We start from the raw sequence: 26,348 nt of genomic DNA, 5'->3' as shown, positions 1-26,348 counted from the left end.
AGGCAGAATTGCCTGAACCCGGGAGGCAGAGGTTGCAGTGAGCCAAGATTGCACCATTGCACTCCAGCATGGGTTACAGAGCGAGACTCTGTCTCAAAAAAAAAAAAAAAAAAAAATTGTAAAGTCTTATGACTCCCAGTCCCAGGCTCATTCAGCTGAACCACACCTGATACCTTAAGGCCATACTTTTTGCCACCATCTTTGCAAACTTCAAACAAACAACAAATAAATAATATAATTTTGTTTGCTTTTGAGCTGGGAGCATAATCCTTGGACTGCATGTTCCGTGTCCTGTTTAGGAGGAATTCGGAGACGGAGCTTTGTGTGTGTGGAGGAATCCATGCATGGAGAGATATTGCAGGCAGAAGAATGGAAGTGCATGTACGCACCCAAACCCAAGGTTATGCAAACTTGTAATCTGTTTGATTGCCCCAAGTGGATTGCTATGGAGGGGTCTCAGGTAAGATTTGAGAATATGCCACTTTTAATTAATTCTCATATTTTAAGGGATATTTTCTATATGCCCACCATGGTGCTAGACAGCACGCAGACAAAAAAAAGTGGTAAAAGAGCATGGTTCCTACTCCAAAGAGCTTAGGAAGACAGTTGGAGGACAAGGTAAGAAAGACCAGAAGCATCAAGGTACGCAGGAATAATTAATATTAAGGACATTAATAATAATATTTCCATGTAATTATCAGCATAATTAATATTAAGTACTGTAAAGAACAAATCTGTAAAGAACAAATGTTGAAGCAGGGTCAATCAGGAAGTATTTGTTGCCCTTGTGTTGCCTAATCCATCTTTGAATAATTTAAACAAGCAAGAATTAAAATTTAAATTGTTTAAATTCTTTGAAGAATGTAAACAAGTGAGAACCTGAGAAACATCACTGGGTTAGGGTTAGTGTTAGGGAGATGGTCAAACAGAGATGGCTGAGCAAAGGCAGTAATGACAAGAAGTGACTCAAAGTTGAAGATTTGAAGAGATGACCCATGTTACTAAGAACTGAGAGATGAAGTTGGAAATGCTGACACGACATGAAAGTGTGTGTCCTTGATCCAGTAGCTACTAAGAACCTTCACAATTTTTGTGGAGACATAATATATTTTAAGTAATTGAGGCAAGATAGCCTAACATTGGGAAAGACCAGAGGTGGGCAGCCTATTTAGAAATCATCCATGGGGTCAAGTTGTATGAAAAAAGAAAAGAGAAGAAGGAAAACACCCCAGAGGTATAACAAGGTTCATGTCAAATTAGCGTAGTTTTCACTTTCTAAAGAGATGACTGAGTAAGCCTCCAGAACAAATAAAATGCAGCTGGATTAGTCAAAGATGAAAAATGCAGACATTGATATTTAATAATTTAATCTTAATCCTTTAATTTTCTAGAGAGTGAGGTGTAGTTGACTCAAGTTTCTCCAGCTTTCTTAAGTGATTTCCACACTTAAGTTCAACATATACATGCATTAATATATCTATTCATGTATTTATTCAATGCGTCAGCTACCGTGCTAAGAAGTAAATACAACTTGCTCCTACCACCCAAAAGCTTAGAATCTAGTTGCACAGACATGCATGCAAACAACGTTGTGATACAGTATTGTATTGTGCATGAGTAGCGTCATATGCCTAGTACTTCAGAGACACAAGGTGGAATGATTCACTCCACCTGAAGGTGTCAGGCAAGCTTCAGAAAGGAGGTAGCACTTGAACTTGAAGGACAAGTGAGTGTCAGGTGAAGACCATATCAATCTTTTTCTCATATCCCCAGATTAAACATCATCACCCTGTAGAACTTTATTCAAACTTGCTAGGGAAGAAGTTATCAATTAATTTTTGGTCACATACTCCCTAAAAAGAAGATTAGAGAGTTATGCATTTCTTCACATATATTTAGGTTGACATTTGAAATTTCCTATCACAAGTTTAAATAATTACAAAGAATATGATTTCAACATGTTGTGAATGTTGACATTTTAAAATAAGAGTGTTGCAGCATTCAAAAAAATCTGTCTAGTGGAATTTAAATGCCATGATAATTTCTGTCTTTGCCATCTTTCATTTAAAAAATACAGGGGTGACCTCTTCTTTAACAATTTGGATGTTGTGCATATTTCTCCCTTTGAACTCACATTTACAATCAACTCTCCCCACAGAATTTTATTCTAATATAACGTATTTTTATGCTTTAAAGTCTTTTTTTATTACACTATTCTACTTCTCTCCAAGAAAATATATATGATCATTGAAATTAATTTATTTTACTTTCCTGTGGCCATAAGGCCCTAAGTATTTAAAATATTCCTCTGAATTGAGTAAATTTTAATACACAGTCAAAATAACGTATATATATATATATTTCAAAGTTCGGTAAATAAGAATAACACATAAAAATTGCATTTCCTTTGAATACACACTTAGTTCATCATGTACATGCACTAATATATCTTGATAGAAGATAAGTGGAGCTTAAAAACTAGTCCATATATTCATCATCAGAATGAGCCATGTGTTCAGCAATGATTTTATTGTTAATTTTTACTATTGGTTTCTTATTTTGTTTTGTTTGGCTTTGTATGTGTACACTGGGAAAGCTTGTTCACATAAATCAATAGACCGGGATGGAAGGATTTTATTTTAGCAAGGTCGTTTTGTTCTTTGAACTCCTGAGTTATGTGCCAAAATTCATGTGATGGTCTGGCATCAAAAATTATTTTTAAGGATCTTTCTGCTGGCAATTTAAGTCCTCTTTCTATTTTGTTGAAAGCAAAAAATATCATCTCAGCTGCAAAAGGATTTGTTATCGAGACATTAGGGACTTTCACTTTTTCAGCCCCCAATCAACATTATTTCTACAACTGCAGAGCTTGTTTTCAGCTCTCTGAAGTCCTAGCCATATGTTTTATGTTGGCTTTAGAGCTTTTATATCACCCTCCATCCCCATAAATACCATGACTTCATCATTATGCATATTATCAGAGTAGAGGATGTTAACTAGCTCTTCTCATTCACCATACTTCACCCTTAATACTTTTCACTTTTTTCAAAAATCAAATATATTCTCAGTGATGTGGATTTTCCATTATCGAGGACATATGCAGCTCCGCAGAGGAGTTCTGGAACCGTTGTAAACACTGACAGTGCCATTGGGGAAGTGTCCAGCTTCCCAGAAGTGTGGTTTAAAAGGAGAGGATACTCCTTTGGATTAACCAGTTGTAGTATAGTTATATCTTGTACTGTTTTCTTTCTCTTTGGGTGAATTTTTTTTCTTTCATGGCTAAAACAGCCACTCAAGATTATATATATCTCAAATTGATAAACTTGGGGGTAGGTGAGTCAATTTTCCAAAAACGGTAATCTCAAGCTTCACTGAACTCATTAAAGTATTTGTTCAGTGGTTTCAAGAGTGGCATCATGAACTAGAGAGATTTCCCAATATTCTGCCTGATGTGCATACAGTGAGAAAAGTCTCCATATCCTTGAAACATATCTTTGAAACTTGTCCCTAGCAATACACAGGTACAAAGTGCTTAGAGGGTCAGAAAATACTTTTCAAGCTTCTTAAAGCAGTGGCTTGGCCATGGCTTTGGCAATAGATGGCTCTGGGAGGGAATTCCACTCTGCCTGTTAGGAACTGTGTGACCTTGAGCAAGATCCTTAGATGGTGGGCCGTTTGCTTATCTGTTCAATAAGCCTGAAGCTACTGACCTGGAAGTGGGTCAGGAGGATTCATGAGATAACAAATGAAGGAGGTGCCTGTCCCATAGCAGGTAACCAAAGGCAACCAAGAACTCTCAGCCCCTCCCTGGGGTGGATCCAGAATGGGTGGGGTCTGAAGTTTGTACAGATTGGAGGGGACTCCTCAAAAACAAGAATATAAAACACAAATATTGAGTATTGAAGGGAATGTTTATTTAGAATCAGAAAGGAAATTATAAGAAATTACGAATTTTAGAAAGATGACAACAACCACATTGTGAACTCTGGACTTAATATTAATATTTAATAATGATATATTAAATGATGTATTAGTTATGTTAATGATGTATTAATACGGGTTCATCAGTTGTAACAATGGCACCACACTAAGGCAAGATGTTAATAATAGGGAAAATCATAGGGGGAAAAGGGGGTGAAGGGGAATATTGGGGCTCTCTGTACTGTCTGCTCAATATTTCTGTAAACACAATATGGTCCTCAAAAAATATAGTCTATCAATTTTTTTAAATGCATACATATATATACTCCCCAACATGCAGATTATATTAGCCCATTCTCACACTGCTATAAAGATACTACCAGAGACTGGTTAATTTATAAATGAAAGAGGTTTAATTGACTCACAGTTCCACATGTCTGGGGAGGCCTCAGGAAACTTACAATGATGGTGGAGGGTGAAATAGAAGCAAGTACCTTCTTCACAAGGCAGTAGGAGAGGGAGAGAGAGCATGAAGGGGGAAGAGCCCTTTATAAAACCATCAGATCTTAGGAGAACTCACTCACTATCATGAGACCAGGATGGGGAAAACTGCCCCCATGATCCAATCACCCTCTACCAGGCCCCTCCCATGACAAGTGGGGATTATGGGGATTACAATTCAAGATGAGATTTGGGTGGGGACACAGAGCCAAACCATAACACAGATAAATTTGAAAAGCTATTCTAGATTTTTATATGACATGAAAACATTCCACTCATAGGCAAGAGTAACTTTCAAATCATAAACAAATAATCCAAGAAAAAAATGCTGACAACACAAACTTCACAAAAATTCAGGAAAAAATAGCATAATGTTTTTATTAACTTTAACTGTGGCAGTTATAGATGTATCGGAATACATCGATAGTATTTTTTTCTGTAGTGTTTGGCTGAATACTCTTTGACGGCCTCGTTATATGACAGCAGTTTTGCAAGACTGACTTTTATAGACGGAATAGAAAAATAATCCTCTGGCATAATTCATCAGAATTGTATTATATTTTTATTGACAGTTCAGAAAGGTTTCATTTATCTTCAAAAATTATTTTGGGTAGGGTCATGTAAACTTTTAATCAAACTTGAGAAAACTTCTAACAAGTTTCTTTGATATTTGAGCAGTAAGATTTCAAGGCATTTGTAATTTTCTCGAATTACGATCTCACCTTAAATACTTTTTGAATTGAGAAGTGGAACAAGGTTGTACAAAAGAAGGGCCCTGAAATACAAGCATCACAGAAAATTAGCCTCTGTACCCTTCCTTACATAATATTTGTCTAAAAGTCTTTTGTGTTTAATATTTATGTAGTTCATGGCTCTCCTTTGCATATGATACAATAATGCCTTTGTGGTTGTCTTAAAAGAAATGCATTGGCTTTTCTTTTCTTCTTTGAAGTGCATGGTGACTTGTGGCCGAGGGTTACGGTACCAGGTTGTTGTGTGTATTAACCACCATGGAGAGCATGTTGGGGGCTGCGATCCACAACTGAAGTTACACGTCAAAGAAGAATGTGTCATTTCCATCCCGTGTTATAAACCAAAAGGTAAGTCTGTGGTGCATTGTAAATTCAAATCAAATGGTATTTCCAGCTCCCATTCCAATATTGTAGCATTTCCCTTTCAACTTACTACTTTCTTATAAAAACTGTTTTATTGACAGATTGCAATAGACCTTCCCATCTAGATAAAGAAGTTAGATATATGTGAATTATTCATCTGGAGGGAAAACTGAGCTCCTGTTGATTCAGTACAGATGGAGTAGCTCCTATTTAGTTTTATACTAACATTTCTTGGTGGACATATTAAATGCAGTCCCTCCCTTGAAGAAAAAGAAGAATGGCGGGGGGGGGGGGAGATTGAAAAAGGAGGGGAAGGAAAAGTAGTAGAAGGAGGAAAAGACAGAAGAGCAAGAAAAGGAGGAAGAAGTAGAGGAGGAGGAGGAAATTATTCTTTTCCCAAGATTCTCATTCTTCTTTATAGCTACCTTTCCACTGGAGTGTAAGATTTTTGAGGGAGGAATGATGTCATCTTTATCATGTGTACTAATGCATGGAATGAATGAAAACTTCCAGTTCCCAGTGGGGATCTATGGATGCATTTATAATCTCTCCAGTAGTTCACATTTGTTCCACATGAAAGAGCAGAAATGGGTAGCATCCATGGATAGGAGGATTTGGCACCATCTCTCTGATATATGATCTTCTCTGTACATAATTATTTCCATGTTATTTAATGTTAACCATCCTCATGAAAAGTATCTTCCATCTTGAAATGGGAGAAAAGATTATTCCCAACTATTAGTAAGAAGGACTCCTCCTTAGTACTTGAGAGAGGATGGTAAAACTCTCTTGTTATTTCTGGGTTCATTATTCATACAAATAGCCTCTTAGTCATTCAACAAATATTTTTGAGTATGTCTATCTTGCAGAAAAATCACTAGTTGCCATGACAGGTACAAACATTGACTACGTAACTCCATCAGTGAAGTCTTTTTTCCTTCCTTCTGCATTTATGATACTTTCATAGCCACTTTCATAGTGTCCATAGTTTCCTTGAAGCACCCTAAAGTTATTTTTATTTCTCACTTCATAGATAGATTATTCCCTTCTTCACATCAAGGAGGCTTCAAAGGACAGAAAGGGGCAACAGTTTGTTCCTCCATGCCAGATGTAATTGGTAATCATCTGCCTCAACAACTACAACAATAGTAAAAGTTTGAGTAAACTATAACACAGATTCTTTCATCCCCCCCAACTTTCTTAACTTTCATGTTATTTGCCTTTCTCTATTAATTTTTGCATTCCATGGGCAAAAATAAAATGTGACCAAAGATAGCAAGCTGATATGGTTGAAGTAAGAGCTTCAAAGTATGAACAACAGAAATTGGTATTGATTTATAAAAGGCATTTTTATGTTAACTTTGACAGCAGATTCAACTGTATCGTGTGATCATTTTGGTTGCATTTTAATAATGTACTAATTTTTAAAAAATACAGCAGAAATGTTTAATTCATTCCAGCAGCCACCTAATGTATTGTACTAAGGAACTCAACTTGCATTTGAAAAATATGACCTCTTTATAAATGAAATTTTCAGCCAATATGATCATCTATCCAACTCCTTAATGATTAATAGTAATTTAGCTCATTCTTTATGTTCTCTTTTTCTTAGAAAAAAAGTCCAGTGGAAGCGAAATTGCCTTGGCTGAAACAAGCACAAGAACTAGAAGAGACCAGAATAGCAACAGAAGAACCAACGTTCTTCCGGGACCTTTTGTGGGAGTAATCAGGGCATAGCCAGTTAACATGATATATGTAATTTTTGTACTCATTGGAGTACAGTGATACATTTAATATCCAAATGACCTGTATTTACAGACTCTAGAGAGCTTGAGCTGGCTAGAATTTTTCTTTATTTCACAATTCAGCAGTCCTCCTTTGGCAGTTTCTCTGAGCAGCACAGAAAAGACAGTGTTACTTAACTCAAAGCAGATCCAGTGGTCTGCTACCCTTAAGAGATTGGGGATAATTTCTAGGTTTTAACACATGTGATTTGACCATGAACCGTCATAGTATCATACAAATAAACCAGTCATTCCATGGGTAAGTCATGGTCAGTCTCTATAAAATCAGTTAAGTTGAAATGCATTAGTCACCTGAGTGATCATAGGGAAATGGAAAGAACAAGGTACTAAGAGTATTGGAGCTTAGAACCACCCCTGCTAACTACATGACCTTAGACAAGTCTAATTTTTCTGTGTCTTATTCTCCTTACCTATAAAAGGAGCAGGTTGGGCTTGATCTCTCCAGGGTTCATTCCAACTTAAAAATCCAATAACTACCATCTGCATGTGATTTGATGGATCTGGATTGTAACAGTGCCAGTGGAAATTAAAAATCAAGAGGAAATCAAAGAAGCATTCTGGAGGTAGTTATATAGGGACAAAAAGAGAGCAAGAAATCAAAGGTGCTCTGAGATTTCTAGTCCAGGAATCTGTAAGAACAACAGCACCAATGATAGACTCAAGTAATTGAACAGAACGGCTGGTTCTATGTCAAACATGTTAAGTCTTTCGTGCTGACAGGCTATCTATGAAGAGAGCAATTCCCAGAGCATCAGGGGAAAAGGGGTCTCAGCAGTAATCTGGCCACTTTCCCTCTCGGAGCAGGCATTTCTTCAACACCTTCAGCAATGAGCAGAGTTCACTGCATTAAGAGACACCTCATTCTTGTGTTGAGCAACACAAGTTATTTGCAAGATCTTTTTCTTCTGATGAGACAGAATAGACCTCCCAATTTGTGTTCTCTGAAGCAGAAAAAAATACATCTATGCCCCATCCCATGTGACAAATTTTCACAAATATGAAGAAAGCTGCCATGGATCCCGAGAGCTTTGTCTTTCCCAAGTTCATCATTCTTAGCCTTTTCAGCAGTCTTCATGCACTGTTGTTTTTAGATCCCTTCACAACCTCCTGTGCTTTTCAGAACCCGCTCTCATTTGTCAATCTTCCTTTTAACTGTGGTCCAGCCCAGTGGTGAGCCCCAGGGCAGTGTGGGTTACTTCTCTTTGAGAAGGCACATGTGGCAAAGTGATGTGGGCCAACATAGCTGACACATCACACTCATGACAGGCACAGACTTCTCCACGTGGACCACTGTCAGTGCCGGCTATGACCACAGAAGAAACTATGGACCATGTGAGGGTGAATGGCTTCACAGTATTTGAGTAAAAAGAGAAGAGTGTTGGGCTCCTGACAGAAGCTTGGAGATTTAGAGGAAGAGGGGGAATCAAAAGAGGAAGATGGTGAGGAAATAAAGTAGTGAAGAGAGGGAGGAGTATGATCCAGGGAAGCTTATTATTCCAGAGACCAAAGGAGGAAGGAGTTTAAGGAGGCAAGCAGCAGATAGGATTCAAATCTCACAGAAAGACAAGGAAAATCCATGAGGAAAGAGAAAAGTCTGCTTTGATTAACAAGAAAGACTTTTTCAGTGAATTTTAGAGTAGTAGCATTCAAAGGGTAGAGAATAAAACATTGTGGATATTTCAGAAATAAATTTCCAAAAAAGAAGGAAATGGAGCAATGGGTATTTGAGTACTAAAGAAGGAGCAAAGATTGGTAGTCAAGCTGATGGAAAAGTGTATATGTATGTGTTTGTTGTTTTTCATTTTGAAGTTAGGGCAGTCTTAAACAAATTAAAAAGATAGGGTTTTGCACAAGTCAGTTAGTATCTGTAGACCTTCCAACTGTACAAGGAAAGCATGAGGCTAAATGCTGCTGGAACCTTCTCACATCTCTGATCACCTACAATCCTGTAAGGGAAGGAGTCTATAGAAAGAAAAGGGTTTGAGACACTTGAGAGAGAGTGTGTGTAGTTGTCACAGAAGGCAGGTCACAGAGTCCTCTGACTAGAATGATGGGTCCTACCAAGATCTTTTGTTTTCAAAACACAGTTAGATGACAGTTGATAGTCCTTCTAATATGTCCTTTTTCCGTTAATAGGATTGCAGTCCATCCAGTTCCCCAGACTAGAAGCGTGGAGTCTTTCTTGGCTCATTCTCATTCTTCTCTGATGTGTAATTAGCCACTGAGTTGTGCCCACTATATTTACTAAAATCTTTCTTGGTTCCAGCTCCTCCTCTCCATCCAAACTACCATCCTTGTACAGGTCCTGAAATCAATTCCTAGGACACCTACAACAGCATTCTAATTTGCTCCTGAATTGCTTCCCTCAAATCCACCCCTACACAACACAGCCACCAGAGCAGTCTATCTAGGTAGGGCACAAGTCTAATTCTTTTTGTTTTTTTTTGAAACAGAGTCTCACTCTGTTGCCCAGGCTGGAGTGCAGTGGTGTGATCTCTGCTCACTGCAACCTCCGCCTTCTGGGTTCAAGCGATTCTCCTGCCTCAGCCTCCTGAATAGCTGGATTACAGGCATGTGCCACCACGTCAGGCTAATTTTTTGTATTTTTAGTAGAGACGGGGTTTCACCATGTTAGCCAGGATGGTCTCGATCTCCTGAGCTCGTGATCCACCCACTTCGGCCCCACAAAGTGCTGGGATTACAGGTGTGAGCCACCGCACCTGGCCAAGTCTAATTCTTTCTTTGCAATGTTCAGAATATCCAAATGTCTCCCCATCACTCAAAGATTTGTGTGGGTTCATACGTCCAATGGGACTTGGCAGGGTATTACTTTTCCTGGTCCCCAGCCTCATGTCTGGCCACCTCCTTTTTTTTTTTTTGCCTTGAGTGGGATGCTCCAGGCACACTGACTTTCAGGCTGTTTCTTGCCCACAGCAAGCTGCCTCTTGCTTCCTCTTTAATCACACTCCCCTCTTAATTGGGAGTGGCCCCACCTGTTAAGTCTTTTTCTGTAACTTTATTTTTAATCATAGAAAATTGCAGACTATTTAAAAGAGGAGAAAACAGTGTAATGAACCCCCATGTCATGTCCATAATCCAGTATCAACAGTTATCAACCCAGGGCCACTCTTGTTTCATTGAAACCATCACCACTGCCACTACCCCCTGAGCATTTTTGAAGCAAACACAGACAGCACATCATTTCATTCATAATTATGTATCTCTAAAAGAAGTCTTTAAAAAAATAATCAAAATACCATTTTTGAAATGCTATCCTGAATAATTCTATTCTATTCTAATACTTCTATCCTGAAGTGTTTGATCATCATCTTTTGTCTTTGTAATAAAACCCTCTAACTTAATGACAGGAACCACAGTTTTCTCGACATAGTAATTTTTCCCTTTTATTACAGTGGTTTCTGTGTAACAACCCGTCATGTCCCTCTTCCAGCCCCTCCCCTTTTTGCCCTGCTTCTAGAATGTACAGAACTGAGTGTAGTGTTAAGTTGCAGTAATGAACTGAGCAGAGGTCTGAAGTGTGCTTCTCTAGTCCTCTGTAGCACTCATTTATCACCATACCTGTGGCATCCTGGCATTTGCGTGGGTGCAGCCCAGGTGTTTGCTGCCTCTCCTGGTTTTCAGTGATGTTTCTGTTCTGGTCGGTGCTGTGGGGCGTGGCCTCGTGTGTGTCTTAGGCTGTCGAGGTGTCCCAGCGTATGGTTTTGCATTTGCCTCTCCGGGGTCCTGAGGGTTCTGTAGGTTTCACAGACTCTAGGTGAGTGTCGGTGGTCATTTCCTGACCTGTGATATCTATACCTAGATGAGTGGTGTGCTTTTGATTTCACTTCTACTCCCAGGGCAGGGCCGGATCTCTGATTTCTCATGGGGCCTCTTGCTACCCAGAGCCTGGGACGGGCAGTGTGTTGCCCCCTGGCTGTGGTTGGCTGGCAGGCAGGTGATCCTGAGTGGCTCCCAGCCTTCTGCAGGAAGCTCGGGTTCAGTGGGTTGTTGTGTGCATTCCCGTGTGGGAGGTTGTGCTGAAGCCTGGCGGCTTGGCTCTGCTTTCAGAGCCCGGAACCTCTTGATTCCTGCTGTGTGTGCCCATGTGAATTTCGGTTTTGCACTTGAGGAGTTTCCTTGTGTACTCTCAGCTCCGCAATCTAATTTTTAGCAGCTTTTTTTTTTTTTTAAGACAGGGTGTCACTTTGTCACCCTAGCTGGAATGCAGTGGTGCAGTCTTGGCCTGCCAGGTTCAAGTGATTCTCCTGCCTCAGCCTCCCAAGTAGCTGGGACTACAGGTGTGTACCATCACACCTGGCTGATTTTTTTATAGAGATGGGGTTTCATCATGTTGGCCAGGCTGGTCTTGAACTCCTGATCTCAAGTAATCTTCCCACCTTGGCCTCCCAAAGTGCTGGGATTACAGGCATGAGGCACCGCCTGTGGCAGCTTTTGTGGTTACATTGTAGCCATTATTTGTGTTTGGTGCAGATGGTTGGGGTGGGGTGGAGGTTGCTGTTGCTAGTTGTTTAGCTCTTCTGCTGATCTTGAGCTTTTCCATATATGTGTTCATAGTGGGGTTACAAAAATTCCTCTAGAAAATACTTCAACTATTGTGGGTAAGAGTTTTTTTAGTCCAGTTTTTAAAAATACATAAGCTGAGAAGTTATTTTGTCTATTTAAATAATACTTCAAATTGAGTTTTATTCGGTGTTTAGTAAGACTTTGAAATTCACTCATTTTTAGGGGTTCTAAGTGAAAATTGTTTTTCTCCTTTCAGTTGCATGCTGCCATTAGTCACCAGGTTGACCCGGAATTCCTTGGTTTAGGTCTGGGCAGCGTCCTCCTGAACAGCCTGAAGCAGACGGTGGTGACCCTGGCCAGCAGCACAGGCATGCTGAGCACCGTGCATTCAGCCTCCCAGGCCATGCTGCAGAGCGGCCGGTCCGTGCTGCTGCCCACCGCCGAGAAGCAGGCCCGGGCGCTCTCTGCTCTCCTGCCCTGCGCAGGTGGGCTCGGGGAAGGAACAGGAGAGGGCATGGGTCAGGGTGCTGGGAGGGGATGGAGTTTCACTCAAATTGGCACACACTTTCTAGTTCAGTTTCAGGCAATGAAGTGAACATAAGTCCAGGTCGTCGATTCATGATTGATCTTCTGGTGGGCAGCTTGATGGCTGCTGGAGGGTTGGAGTCAGCCTTACACGCAGCCATTACTGCGGAGATCCAGGTATGGCCTTGGAGGCACACGTGACCTGGTGGTGCGCTGAGATCGGAAATACCACACTCACACATGTGAAGAATAACTGAAAACAGTAAAACACTCAACTTTTATCATATCCAAGTATTTTCTTAAATTAAAATTCTTTTATGTGCTAATTTTAAAAATTATTGAGATGATTTAATTGTGATAAAATACTGCATGTTGCCTGTTTCAGTGAAGTTAACAGATAACCTGTTACTCAGGTAGACCATTCCCGTCACTCGGAAAGATCCCTGTGCTCTTGGCACTTGCAGCCAGGATACGCCCCTGCCCTCAGATGAGATGCATTTCGCCTGCTCTGAGTGTCGCAGCAATATAACTGTATAGTATGCACTCGTTCCTGCCTGGCCTTGGAGAATGATTTTCAGATTCACTCACTGATGTGTCTATTGTGACTTCGTTTTTATTATTGGGAAGTTTTCCATTTTCTGGGTGTAGTACTCTTTGTTAGTTCATTCTCCTATTGAAGGACATTACATTGTTTTTGGTTTTTGTTTTCTTTTTTTTTTTTTGAGACAGGGTCTTGCTCTGTCACCCAGGCTGTATACAGTGACCTGATCTTGGCTCACGGCAGCCTTGTCCTCCTAGGCTCACAGGATCCTCCCACCTCAGCCTCCTATGTTGCAGGGACCACAGGCATGTCACCATGCCGGGCTAGTTTTTTGATTTTTTTTTGTAGAGACAAGGTGTTACTGTGTTGCACAGGCTGGTCTCCAACTCCTGGGCTCGGGATCCCCCCACCTTGGCCTCCCAAAGTGTTGGGATTACAAGTGTGAGCCACCACACACAGGCTTTCTTGTTTTTGGCCGTGTAGAGCTGCCACGATTGTGCTGTGAACAAGTACTTTAGTGAACATATGTCCTCCCTTTGGGTAAATACTTGGAGTGGAATTTGTTAGGTTCTGGGGTCAGTGTGTGTTCATAGTTTCCCAAAGTGGCTCTGCCATTTACATTTGAGCCAGGACTTCTGTGTGTGAGAATTCTAGCTCCTTCTTGTCCTTACAGAGCAGCTGGATGCTGCGTGTGTGGGGCAGATCACATTGGGTTTTGTGAGAGCCAGTAGCAGGGTTAAGGATTTTAGGGACTTCACGGAAGGAGGCTGGAGAGCATCAGCAGAGGCAGCCTGGACCTTGGATCTGTAAAAAGAAGACACTGTTTGAAACTGCACAACTGAGTTGGGGTTTCCAACAGGGCAGGTGGAGGCCTGTGGGTAGGTGTGTGCGGCAGCCACAGAGGCTGGGATAGCTTGGCACTGGGGTCAGGGCTCAGCCAGCCTGTGTCTTCACACCTGGTAATGAGATCACTTGTAAACAATTTCTGTTTATGAATTACAGGATATTGAAGCCAAAAAACAAGCACAGAAGGAAAAAGAAATTGATGAACAGGAAGCAAATGCCTCAGCATTTCATAGAAGCAGGACTCCATTGGATAAAGACCTTATTAATACGGGGATCTGTGAGTCTTCTGGCAAACAGTGTTTGCCTCTGGTTCAGCTCATACAACAGCGTCTTAGGTAAATCGTATTAGCTGTATTGTATTGTGTTTTATTTATTTACTTTTTTTTGTATTTTTGAGACAGAGTTTTGCTCTTGTTGCCCAGGCCGGAGTGCGGTGGCACGATCTTGACTCACCGCAACCTCCGCCTCCCAGGTTCAAGTAATTCTCCTGCCTCAGCCTCTCGAGCAGCTGGGATTACTGGCGTGCACCACCACGCCCCACTAATTTTGTAGTTTTAGTAGAGATGGGGTTTCTTCATGTTGGTCAGGCTGGTCTTGAACTCCCGACCTCAGGAGATCCACCCACCTTGGCCTCCCAAAATGTTCAGATTACAGGCATTAGCCACCACGCCTGGCCTATTTATTTTACTTACTAGCGTTTTTTTTTTTTTTTTGTGATGGAGTCTCTCTCTATCGTCCAGGCTGGAGTGCAGTGTCAATGATCTTGGCTCACTGCAACCTCCACCTCCTGGGTTCAAGCTATTCTCCTGCCTCAGCCTCCCAAGTAGCTGGGACTAGAGGTGTCTGCAACCACACCTGACCGATTTTTGTGTTTTTAGTAGAGATGGGGTTTTACCATATTGGTCAGGCTGGTCTCAAACTCCTGACCTCAGGTGATCCACCTGCCTTGGCCTCTCCAAATGTTGGGATTACAGGCGTTAGCCACTGTGCCTGGCCTGTATTGAATTTTAATAGGTGATTATTGGTTTTCATATTAAGATAGTGAAATCCAGCACGAGGATCTCAAAACTTTGTTTGGTGATTGAAGGAATATTCTGAAAATTACCTAGTATGGATTTTAGGGTAAAGAGCAGACCCTTTTAAATATAGGTGAGAGGAGAAGTTGGAGGGCGAGGGCATGATGATGTTCAAAAGTTTTTCCAGAACAGAAATTGGGTGTGCAGTAAACCTGTAAAAAGATTCTTGCTAATAAGCAGGTGGATGTAAATGAAAATCATCATGGAAGGTTATTTTTAAAACTGGTTGTATCATTGCCTCACTTCATATATTACAGAGTTATACATACTACTTTGTAACATAACTTTTCTTTTCAAAACCAAAGTCAATGTGAAAGAATGGTGAGCATTGTTTTGGAAGGCCCGACTAGGAGGAGGTGGGAAGAAGTCAGACTCAGCCTGTGAACAGAGACTAACTTTGGCAGAAGCCAAAACAGTCAGACAGTGTTGTCTAAAAATGATCATTCAAGAAGAGTGAAAAAACAAGGTGATTTGTGAGAGAGATTTATTAGAAAATGAAACACATTTGTACCTCTGTTTAATAAAAATCTGCTTTTTGTCACATCATGCTCCTGGTTTTTTGTTTCTACACATAGAGAAAGCAGAGCCCTGGCAGGTTGGATCAGGCAGCTGAGCACAGAGCAGGGAGCCCTGGGCAGTGGCCACAGCTCTCAGCTGGCCTGTTCATGGGGGGCATGGTGCATCTGCGGCGTGTGGTGGGCCTGCGGCGTGGGATGCGTCTGCGGCGTGGGGTGGGCCTGTGTCATGGGGTGGGCCTGTGTCGTGGGGTGAGCCTGTGTCATGGGGTGGGCCTGTGGCATGGGGTGGGCCTGCGGCGTGCAGTGGGCCTGTGTCATGGGGTGCATCTGTGGCGTGCGGTGGGCCTGTGGCGTGCGGTGGGCCTGCTGTCCACAGCCAGAAAAACTAACTTAGTGGACACACAGTGAAATTTTGAAACAGGAAGTTTTAGAGCTAGTTTCTATCATGGAATTTAGCAAATGCTATTTTGCAAAATATTTTTCTGATGTTTGTTTTGTTTTTCTAATCTGATAATGCATATTTCACACATTCTGGCCTTTAAGCAATGGAAACTAGAGAACTAAACTTAATACAGTTTGTGTTAATGGAAAGAGCTGGAGATTTGTTCTCAGAAAATTTCAGTTGCAACAGCTTGTTCACATAGGTGAACTTCCAACACAGTAACTATAGGAGTAAGAATAAAAGCTGTGTTTACTTTCACAGAGTTAAGAAGACATGAGAAAATGGATGTTAAAAACCTTGTAATTAAAATGTAAAGTTACATGCAAAGTTTTAAAGTGAGCATTTTCCAGGAAGAGGTGATTTTCTAAGTTCTTGAATGCCTCTCCCTTTTGTGAGGAGGCTGCGTCATGGGCTGTTGGTGTCTTTGGGAGGGGGTGAGTGCAGGGTTCCTGTTGTGGGTCCTTTGTTCTCACGAGGGCAGCGCCTGTTTCCCCATCTCCTGCCTGCCCAGACTGTTCCCGTGCGCAGAGAGACTGGCCTGTTTCAGCTGCAGCGGTGTAGCCTGCATTGGCTAGTCTGGCCGGCACTCACACCGTTTGCTGATCAGCACTTGAAGTGTGTCCATCGTAGCTGAGACACTGAATATTTTATCTAATTTTTATTAATTAAAATGCAGGTTTAAAAACTTGATTCCATTATTAGAAAGCATTTAAGAATGTCACTTGGCCACGTGAATCTACTTTGTCAACTATATATTTTATGAGTCTAAGTGCAGATCAGATATTTTCAATGCAAATTTCACTGCAAATTGAAATGTGCTACATATGTAAGCTATGCTGATGGTTTTTGAGGACTTAATATGAAATAACCTATGTAAAATATCTCAATCATTTTTCTTATATTTCATGTTGAAATGGTAATATTTTCAATCTGTTGGGATAAGTATGACACATTATTAAAATTATTTTTATTTTTGAGATGGAGTCTTGCTCTGTTGCCCAGGCCAGAGTGCAGTGGTGCAATCTTGGCTCACTGCAACCTCCGCCTCTTGGGTTCAAGTAATTCTTCTGCTTCAGCCTCCCGAGCAGCTGGGACTATGGATGTACACCACCACGCCTGGCTGATTTTTGTATTTTTGTAGAGACAAGTGTTTCACCACGTTGGCCAGGCTGGTGTCGAACTCCTGATCTCAAGTAATCTGCCCACCTTGGCCTCCCAAAGTGCTGGGATTACAGGCATGAGCCACTGCACCCGGCCATTATTACAATTAATTTTATGTGTGTGTGTGTGTGTGTGTGTGTGTGTGTGTGTGTTTACTTTTATTAATGTGACTAAGAACAATTTTTTTTTCCCCCTGAGATGGAGACTCACTCTGTTGCCTGGACTGGAGTGCAGTGGCACATTCTCAGCTCACTGCAGCCTCTGCCTCCCGGGTTCAAATGATTCTTCTGCCTCAACCTCCTGAGTGGCTGGGACTACAGATGCATGCCACCATACCTGGCTAATTTGTGTATTTTTAGTAGAGATGGGGTTTCACGATGTTGGCCGGGATGGTCTTGAACTCCCAACCTCAGGTAATCTGCCCGCCTCAGCCTCCCAAAGTGTTGGGATTACAGGCATGAGCCACTGCACCTGGCCATGTTTATTAATACGAATAAGAACATTTTGAATTGCACCTGTGGCTCCACTGGTGTCCTGGGCAGGTGGCTCTGTGGTGTCCACACAGGTTGTCTGCTGTGTCTTCATCTTCGCTGCATGTGACTTTTTGGTTCCTGTGGCACGTGGAGTCCTGTATGAGACATTGGTTCTACAGTAGATTTATAATAAGGATGTACCTACTAAAAAATACAAAATAAAAAGAATAGAAACAAACATAGAAATAAGTATCACCTCACAAAAATTTTGGAAAGTAGAAAAAGGAAGATACATTCACAGATTTTCAGTAGCCGATATCCAGGCTGTCTTCATAAGCATGGATAACGTGTCCCTCTCCTGCATGGATAGACACCGTTTTCTCACCTTAAGTGTTTGTGATTGAAGGATTCTTGATGTGTTGACTTGGAGGATGCAGTTGTTGAGCAGTAGTTTATCTAAAGATTGTAAGAAACTTTTGGAAACATTTCATGTCCTTTTTTCCCTTGGAAAACATGGGTTGAAGAAATCGCCGCTTGCCAAAAATAAGCCGTGAAACGGATTTCAGAGTAACTCTAGTTACATGCTGGCGAGGAGCCGTGGAATACCATTTACATTTGAAAATAGAGGGCTGTGAAGTTTTTATAAGTAGTGAACCCCGTCAGAATTACACATTTTGATTATGGCTCTAAATTTTATATTAAATAAAAATTTTATCGTATTTATTACCGTCTTTTGCTCCTTCAGGTGTAGCATACATGCTAGATTCTAGACCTGTTTCTTGTGTTACAGTGGTGTTACCCAGGCAGGTTATCAGGTAGTGAAGGTGCTGTCTGGTGGTGGTGGTGAGCCCAGTGAGGGCACATCCTTGCTGTGTGTGATGAGGGCCCATGGGTTGCTGTGGGATTCCCACACCCTGGCTCCTCAGTCTCCTGCTTCTGTCCTTACTCACACTGCTGGTGGTTTTCTGGTGCGAGCCACGGGGGCAAGTGGGATTGACAAGCCTGCTGTCACATGAGGAACCTGAGTTAAAGTGGAGCTGAAAGCATGTCCTCGCTCTTTATGTTGTGCAGAGAACCACTTGTGCTTCTGGCCCAATGGGGCGGGTGGAACCAGGCCCTGGTTTTGCTCTCCTCCCCTCCATGTTCCCCTGTCCTGTCTGATTTTCTTTCACACTGACATAAGAGTTACTTTCCCTCAGCCTCCCAAAGTGCTGGTATTACAGGCATTAGCCACTATGCCTGGCCAGCATCCTTTCAAGTACTGGGGTACACCCGAGCTCCCAGCTTCTAGCTAGGAGTCATTTGGTCCCTCTTTATCCCAAAGGACCTGCCACCATCATTGGTTCCCAAAGCCCAGCAGGGTCCAGGCTCTTCAGCCTCCAACCACTTTGCATTTCTTTTCTGCTTTTCGTTCATGGAGATAAAGATTAACTTATTTTTCAGCCTGGGCATGTCTTTTTTATGTACTTTATTTTTTATCTTATTTTTTTTGAGATGGAGTCTCACTCTGTCACCCTGGCTGGAATGCAGTGGCGGGATCTCATTTCACTGCAACCTCTGCCTCGCGGGTTCAATTGATTCTCCTGCCTCAGCCTCCTGAGTAGCTGGGACTACAGGTGTGCACCACTATGCCCAGCTAATTTTTATATTTTTAGTAGAGACAGGGTGTTGCCATATTGGCCAGGCTGGTCTCGAACTCCTGGCTTCAAGTGATCCTCCTACCTCAGCCTCCCAGAGTGCTGTTATTACAGGATTACAGGCGTGACCACCGCGTGCGGCCTTTATTTACTTTGTATATCTCATCTATTACTGCTGCAGTTTGCAGAAGAGAGGATGCCCTCAAACCTAACTTCTCCAGACCATCCCAAATGGGAAGTCTGCTCCACGTCAACAGTGTTGTTGCTTTTAAAGACTATATGTCAACATGCCAGATTATAGCAAAAGGATGTCGAGGGCGCAATAGGAAAGCAAGCCTGAGAGTCCTGGAGAGAAGGTGGCAGAGCTGCGTTTCGAAGGTGGTTCCTTCTTCAGACCCTGCCCTTCCTGCCTTGTTCCTCCAGTTGCGAGATTTGCTGTTGGAGCTCCTCCACGGGCGAAGAGGTGAGGCTGGACTGAGAGGGAAATGGAGAAGCTGCCAGAGGTTCTTTTGGATCTAGAATTGAGACAGCAGTTCCAGCCAGGTCTGGAGGTGGGTGCTGTCACCCAGCCCCCAAGGGAATGCTACTGATTGAAGAATGTGGCAAGAACTCCCTGGCCGGGAGAGGGAGGTGCTCGCTCCTTTGAATCGCCTGAGCCCAGGCTGGAAGGCCCAAGGGGGAGGACGAGGCCAGCTCACTCCAGCTCCATCCCCTCCCTTTAACCCTGAGCTAGTCACCCTCCCAGACTCCAGTCCCTTTTCCTAAGTGCCCTCCCTGCAAAGTCTGCACGGAGCAGCGCTCCCTCGTGCCAGCTCATCCCGCACTTTCTTGTCTTTCAGCAACCCCATGGGTTTGAACCTGAGATGATTCATTTTCCTAAAAGCCTCTTTGGGCTGAGGGAAGGCGTGGGTGGCTCTGCCAGTTTTGGAGTGGGGGCTGCCTCTTCTCAGAGCCGCTGCGAGGGCCAGGGCCACCCTCCCAGGTGGGTGTCTCTGGGCTGGGCAGCAGCTTTGTGGGCAGCAGCTTTGTAGGCAGCCCGGGCCATCCGCACTGGTCTGGGAGGCTGGGGGTGCACCGGCTCCTGCTCCTGATAGAGCCAAGGCACCTTCCTTACCTGAGAGCTGACTTCCTTGAAGAGTGGGCACAGAGGAGCTGGTAACCTGGGTGGTGTAGGCACCCAGGAGAAAATCTGTGGCTCAGTCTCAGGGAGAAGTCTCCACCAGCACAGCTGTTGTAGAGATGGGGAAACTGGGCTGAGAGGGAAGGGGGCTTGCCCAACTCACCAGCCCTGGAATGTTTTGAGCTTTGGGGGTGGATCTCCCAGGAAATGTGTTTTATGGCACCACCACCTCTGGTCACCCACCCTGAGGTGTGGCGGGCCTGGACAGCCAGCTTGACTGAGGGCCAGGCTGGTGAAGTCAAACATACCACTCAGGAAGGAGACCCAGCCCTTCTCCAGACAGAGTTCAAATGTGAGGACTGCCTTCTTTGGGCCTCAAATTCCCCACATGAATTCCAAGGACCCCTCTAGCTCCTACACTCTGGGCCAAGGTTTCCTCTGAGCCCCAGTCAGCCTAGAGGACCTAGGGTACATCTTCCTTGGACAGAGACCCACCATACGGGCAGCAGGAGGTAGGGGTGGGGGTAGGCAAGGTTCCTGTGGGGAGGTGGAGCTGTCATCAGAGATGGTGTCTGCAGACAGTGGGTGTATCATGGCTCTGCTACTACTTGCTGGGTGGCCCCGTGATGTTTCTTTCCCCACCCTGGACCTCAGTTTCCCTATCTGTTCTGTGGAGATAAGATGCCTGCCTGCATATTTGTGGACTGGGATGTGTGGGGGCCAGTTGCAGTGTTTCTTGGTGTGGTCCTGGGGCAGCCTGCACCACCCCATAGAGATTTCTGGGCCCCACCCTAGGCTCACAGGACCAGAATCTCTGGGAATGAAGCCTGGGAATTTGCATTTCCACAGGCTTCTGGCTGATTCTGACATGATTGAAAAGCACTAATAGTATATAGCAAGCTCTTTATAAAAGGTAAATTCATAGCTGCCTTTTACTAAATATAAATCTCACCTTCCCTTCTTCAGTTAAGGACACACACTGCAGTTGAAAATCACTGTGCCTTTCCAGATGCAGAATCTGACCTTTCCGATGAGATTCTGTTAACTGTTGCTTTCTGTAGTTTGTATTCCAAAACAAGGGGAATATCTTTCCATTTTTTCAATATAAATGTTTAGGTCAGATACGCTTTTTCAAACTGGACACACACACTCACACAGTTTAGGGTTTCAGCTATGGCTTCCTCTCAAATTATTAGCCTCTTTCTGCCAGGGAGCAGTTTTTCCCAGACAAGACCCTGGACAGAGGCTGGTGGGGCCCCTCCTCATCAGAATCACTAGATCATGACTGACTCCTAGAGGTGGCTTTTTCTGCTTAAGTGTCAGCCCATGGGCTGGGATGTGACCCCCAAAGTTGCAGCAGAAGCTTCCACCCATCTTGGGGCCCCCCTGCCATCTATGGGGAAAGGCCTGTCCCTTGTCTTCTGGGCCCAGCCGGCCTCACAGGCATTCAGCAGATTGGAAAGTCAAAGCATGTGCTGTGCTTGGCTGGGGTCTCTTGCACCCCTTTTTGGGGTGAGGTGGAGTGCATCCAGCCCCCAGAATCCCTGCCATTTATTCCCCCCCTCATCCCCACCCCCATACACACTCACAAGTACAAACACAGGCGCAGTCACTGTCGCACACCACTCTGGACAGCACCATTTCCAGCCTCAGGGGGGCAGTTTCCTTACAGGGAAGTTAATGAGGCACTAAAGAAGGCTCGGGGGACAGGGAGAAAATCTATCGAGAAGAGGCTCCTAGACCTGGTTCTGCCTCTGAATTGCTGGGGGTCCTTGAGAAAGTTGCTTTCCCTCTCTGGTCTCAGTTTCCTCAGGTGAGAAATGGGGGGCCGGCCAAATGGTCTAAGGTTCTGGGAACCTCTAAGTCAGAGCCTGTAGCTGGTGGTCAAGATGAGGGAGAGGCCCTCAGGCTCAGCCGAATGCCTGAGAGTCAGGACAGGCCCAAAGGTGAGCAACCTGAGCACATCAGGTGGGTTCAAAGCTGGTGCATGAGCCCCACAGCCTGCAGAGCAGCTCTGGACTCGGGAGCCCTCTCGCACCAGCCCAGTGGGACTTCAGAGATGTGGGGTCCAGCCTCTCCTACTGTTGCAGGGCTGGGGGCTGGGAGCTGCAGATTCTGACCCCACAGCTGCCTTAGACATGCCAGATGGGCTGGGGCAAGACACACCCCTCTCTATGAACTGAGCAGTCAGTCCAAATAGATACACTAAAGAAGGGCTGTGGGATGGACCCAGCTGTAGCCTGGGGCTACAGACTAGTTTCCAGGGTACTCAAGCAGCTGGCCTCTGGGGTAGCAGCCCCGGGTATGAGAGGCAGGACTCAGAATCTAGGCCAAGCCTCTACAGGAATCCCCTCTGGAGAGCCTGGGCGCTCTGCAGGAGGGGCAGCAGGCAGCAGGTGCACCAGGAGCATGTTTCACAAGGTGCCCAATATTGCATCTGCTCAGATAGGCAGCGAGTGGGAAAGTGGATGCCGTAGGCAGGGTGGCGGCTGCTCCCCAGAGCCAGGAGTCCAGCCCAGCACCCACCTGAGTCCGCCTCAGTCCTGCTCAACTGGGTTATCTGTGCTCTTGGCCCTCTGGTCCCACCCACAGAGAGAGGGCTTTGGGGCGACTAGGTGAGCTGGTCCTTGTGGGAGGATGTAACTGACTCCTGAGCCTGGCGAGCCAGGCAGCCCTTCACCAGCGTCCCCACCCCCACGTCTCCAGCCCCCCTCATTCCCTGATCCTCCCATCCACTCCCCTGACCCAGCGGTTTCCTCTGCTCACTCTCTTTTCCTGCTCCCAGGCTCGCCTGGTCATGTGTCCTTCACTCTCCTCTGAGTCTCCCTCTTTCCAAGCCGCCTCCACTCTACTTGACACACTCTCCCTTAAGACACCAGAGTACACAAGCGCAAGTCCCCTCACCTCACCTTTACTCCCAGATATGGGAGGGAGATGACATGAAGACCCAAACGCCCCTTGGCAAGAGATCTGGGGTATGCAGAGGGGCAGATCTGAGGCTGTGGAAGCTCCAGGGGCTCCCTGCCGGAGGCTGCATGTAAGCCGGCTATTGAATTTGGCTCTGAGCTGAGACCCCTCCTTGAAGCTCCAGACCAGGAGCCAGCTGCTAGCTCGACCCCTCCGTTTGGTGCCTCAGAGAAACCTTGCACTCTGTAGGTCTAACTCTGAACCCAGAAAATCCCCCCATGTCGGCCCTGTCTCTTCATAGGGAAAGCACCACCTCAGACCCAGTTCTGCACCAAACCCACATTAGAGTCATGGGGCTCCTGCCCTGCACTGTGAGCACTCTGGATAAGCCAGTGCCGAGGGGGAAAGAGCTCTGAATGCCAAGCCAGAACATGAGCTTCAACTCCACCTCCAGCTCTGAGAGCTGTGGGCGGGGAAGGGCCCTAGTCCAGCTTGCTGTAGAAAGACCAGTCTGCCACTGTACGGCACATGGATGGCAGGGGCAGAGTGCAGGTGGAGAGAATAGAAGGTGGGCAGGGCAGGGGAGGCAGGGACATGGCTTTAGCCGTGGAGATGGGAGGACAGACGGGACTTGGGGGCTACTTGGATGAACCAAGGGAGGAGTCAGGAAGAGACACCCAGTTTTGTATCAGATGTGTAGAGCATGGGATGCTGTTCATTGATCGAGGGAGGGGGAGGAGGGAGAGGTATGGCATGGGGAGGAGGTAGCTGAGCTCTGTCATTAATGTCATTTGAAGTCCCCAGGGAAAGAAAGGCCCGCCAGCGCCTTCACTGCTTCAGCCAGCTCTCAGGGTGTCTCTGCTCCCTGGCCCTCTCAGCTCCTGCTTCATAGCTGTCAGCTGCAGTGGGGGACAGCTGCACAAGGGCCCAGCATGTCTGTGTGTTTACCCAGGGGACTGCCGCGTGGGCCATGCCGAGCAGAAACTGATGGACGACCTTCTGAACAAAACCTGTTACCACAACCTGATCCACCCAGCCGCCACCAGCTCCTCACAGCTCATCTCCATCAAGACGGAGCTCTCCCTGGCCCAGTGCATCAGTGTGGTAGGTGCAGAGGGTACCTGTGGCTGAGGCTCAGGTGAAGAGGCAGCTCATGCCCAAGCCCCAAGCAGTCAATGTCCAGAGGAATGAAATGACTAGAGTTGACTTAGACTGACCAGTACACGGTGGGGAGGCTGGAGGAGGGTCCATGAGGTTTATAGGTGTCCAGTATTTAATGAGGTCATGGTTTTGTTAACAAAGAAGAAATGAGGGTGGGGGCGGGATCACCACTGGCTAGGCAGCCAAGGGGCCTGCAGAGACTCTGCTCAGCTGAGTCTCCAGCATGACCATGAGCTTCTCCTCCTCATCCCCCCAGCCCCACCCTACTCTCTCCCCCAGCTTGCTCAACAGGTGACCTTACAGGCTCCCTACTTGTTGGGGAAAATAAGAACCAGACTGGGGGAACTGAGGGGTACAGAGGCCCAGGTGTAGGTGCAGGACCACAGGCAGTGCAGTGTCTACTGAGCCAGGTGGGTGAGGGTCTGGAGAGTGGGCATGGCTGCTGCAGGCATGGAAAGGAGGCGCAGATGGTGGCACTCCCAGGGCCCATTGTCAGGGTCTCCATATGTGGACGTGTGCAGAGGTAGGGGTGCTGAGGGAGGAGGGGCCAGGGAATTTCTCATCTTCTCTCTACTGCCTCTGAGTTGGCGATGTCAGAGGGAGCCATGGCCCACCGTAAAGTAACACAATGTCCCCACCCACAGGGTTAGAACCCCTCCCCTGGAAGCAGCTCTGAGGGGAACAGTCACATGTAGAGAGTGCAGGACGCTGTGTCCAGCCGGGGGAAGGAGGTCACCAAGGGGGTTGACCCTCCTCTGGCCAGGTGGCTGCCTTCTGACACACCAGCCTCTCTCTCTAGAACGGTGGGCCCCACACACCCAGCCTGTGAAACCTACAGCCCTCAAGAAGGCTTTGGCCAAATTAATGAGCGGCTCCCTCTCCCAGGAGGAAGCACAGCTGAAGGATGCGGAGGGCAGTAGAGTTGTGTATGCTCCGCCCCCTCTCTCCACAGTGGGACAGAAAGAAGGGGGCTTTCAGCCAGGCTGGCCCAGGCTGGGGTCTGAGTGTCACTGTCCAGCTATTGGCTTCTGGCTTAATGGGTGAGCCCAGCTGCTCCTGTGCAGCTGCCGCCCTAGTGAGGGTGAACCGGCAGGCGAGTTCCATTTCTGAAAGCCTGGGAATACAGTCAATATTAGGCTGTGGGCTGCTGGGCCAGGAAGGGGAGTTTATTTTTCAGGGTTTGTTTATCTATTGAGTTGATGAGGGAGGGTTATAGGTACAACCAGCTTAAAGATGGAAATTTTGAGAGAGCAGGCAGGGATTTAGTGCTGGGTAAGCCTTCTCAAAGCGGCTCTTTTGGGGTGGCCAGAATCCAGTACCAATGTCCTCAGCATGTTCATCAGCTGCTGGGGGAGTGCCGGACAGGATGAAAGCACAGGAACACTTTCTGGATGATAGAAATACTCTGTATCTTCAAAGGAGGTAGGTTCCATGGGTAATGTTAAATGAGTTAAAACTCATCAAAATGTAAACCAGATCTGTGCATTTCACTGAATATAAATTATACCTCCAATTAAAAACATTTTTTTAAAAGACAGATGGGCTGGACGCAGTGGCTCACACTTGTAATCCCAGCACTTTGGGAGGCTGAGGCAGGTAGATCACCTGAGTCAGGAGCTCGAGACCAGCCTGGAAAACATGGTGAAATCCTGTCTCTGTTAAAGGTATACAGAAAAATTAGCCAGGCATGGTGGCACACGCCTGTAATCCCAGCTACTCGGGAAGCTGAGGCAGGAGAATTGCTTGAACCCAGGAGGCAGAAGTTACAGTGAGCAGAGATCGTGCCACCGCACTAGTGCCTGGGCAACAGAGCGAGACTCCATCTCAAAAACAACAAAAAAAGGACAGATGAAGGTTTTCAACTTTCACTAAAGGCAGAGGAGCTTGTGACAGATTCGCCTCCCCACAAGAGCAGTTAGAAAAACTGGACAAAAGTGTGCCCTGCCCCCAATCAAAAACAATTGTTGGAAGGTAACTGAAAACCTCAGCCAGAACTTGAGTGACCAGGCCTAGGAGGTGACCCTGACAGTCTGTGGTGCTTTTCCCACATTTGGTGATTGGTCAACAGTAGAGGG

The 26,348-nt window shown here is 45.2% G+C and overlaps 1 protein-coding gene and 2 pseudogenes across 1 annotated transcript; all 3 read left to right on the top strand.

Annotated features, from left to right (window-relative positions):
- LOC129026621 (putative HERC2-like protein 3) overlaps nt 1-15,395 on the top strand; it is a 147,073-nt pseudogene extending 131,678 nt beyond the window's left edge.
- LOC134738362 (E3 ubiquitin-protein ligase HERC2-like) lies at nt 12,358-15,395 on the top strand. Its single transcript, XM_063653143.1, has 3 exons — nt 12,358-12,568; nt 13,935-14,113; nt 15,160-15,395. The coding sequence occupies exons 1-3, from the start codon at nt 12,404-12,406 to the stop codon at nt 15,236-15,238; spliced, it is 423 nt and encodes a 140-aa protein (XP_063509213.1). The 5' UTR covers nt 12,358-12,403; the 3' UTR covers nt 15,239-15,395.
- Nucleotides 15,396-19,316: 3,921 nt separating this feature from the next.
- Nucleotides 19,317-23,246, top strand: LOC134738312 (uncharacterized; annotated as a pseudogene).
- Nucleotides 23,247-26,348: the final 3,102 nt, after the last annotated feature.

Source organism: Pongo pygmaeus, chromosome 16, assembly GCF_028885625.2.
Source record: "Pongo pygmaeus isolate AG05252 chromosome 16, NHGRI_mPonPyg2-v2.0_pri, whole genome shotgun sequence".
NCBI lineage: Eukaryota > Metazoa > Chordata > Mammalia > Primates > Hominidae > Pongo > Pongo pygmaeus.
The sequence above is the reverse complement of the archived record's forward strand: the minus strand, read 5'-3'. Positions and strand labels throughout refer to the sequence as shown.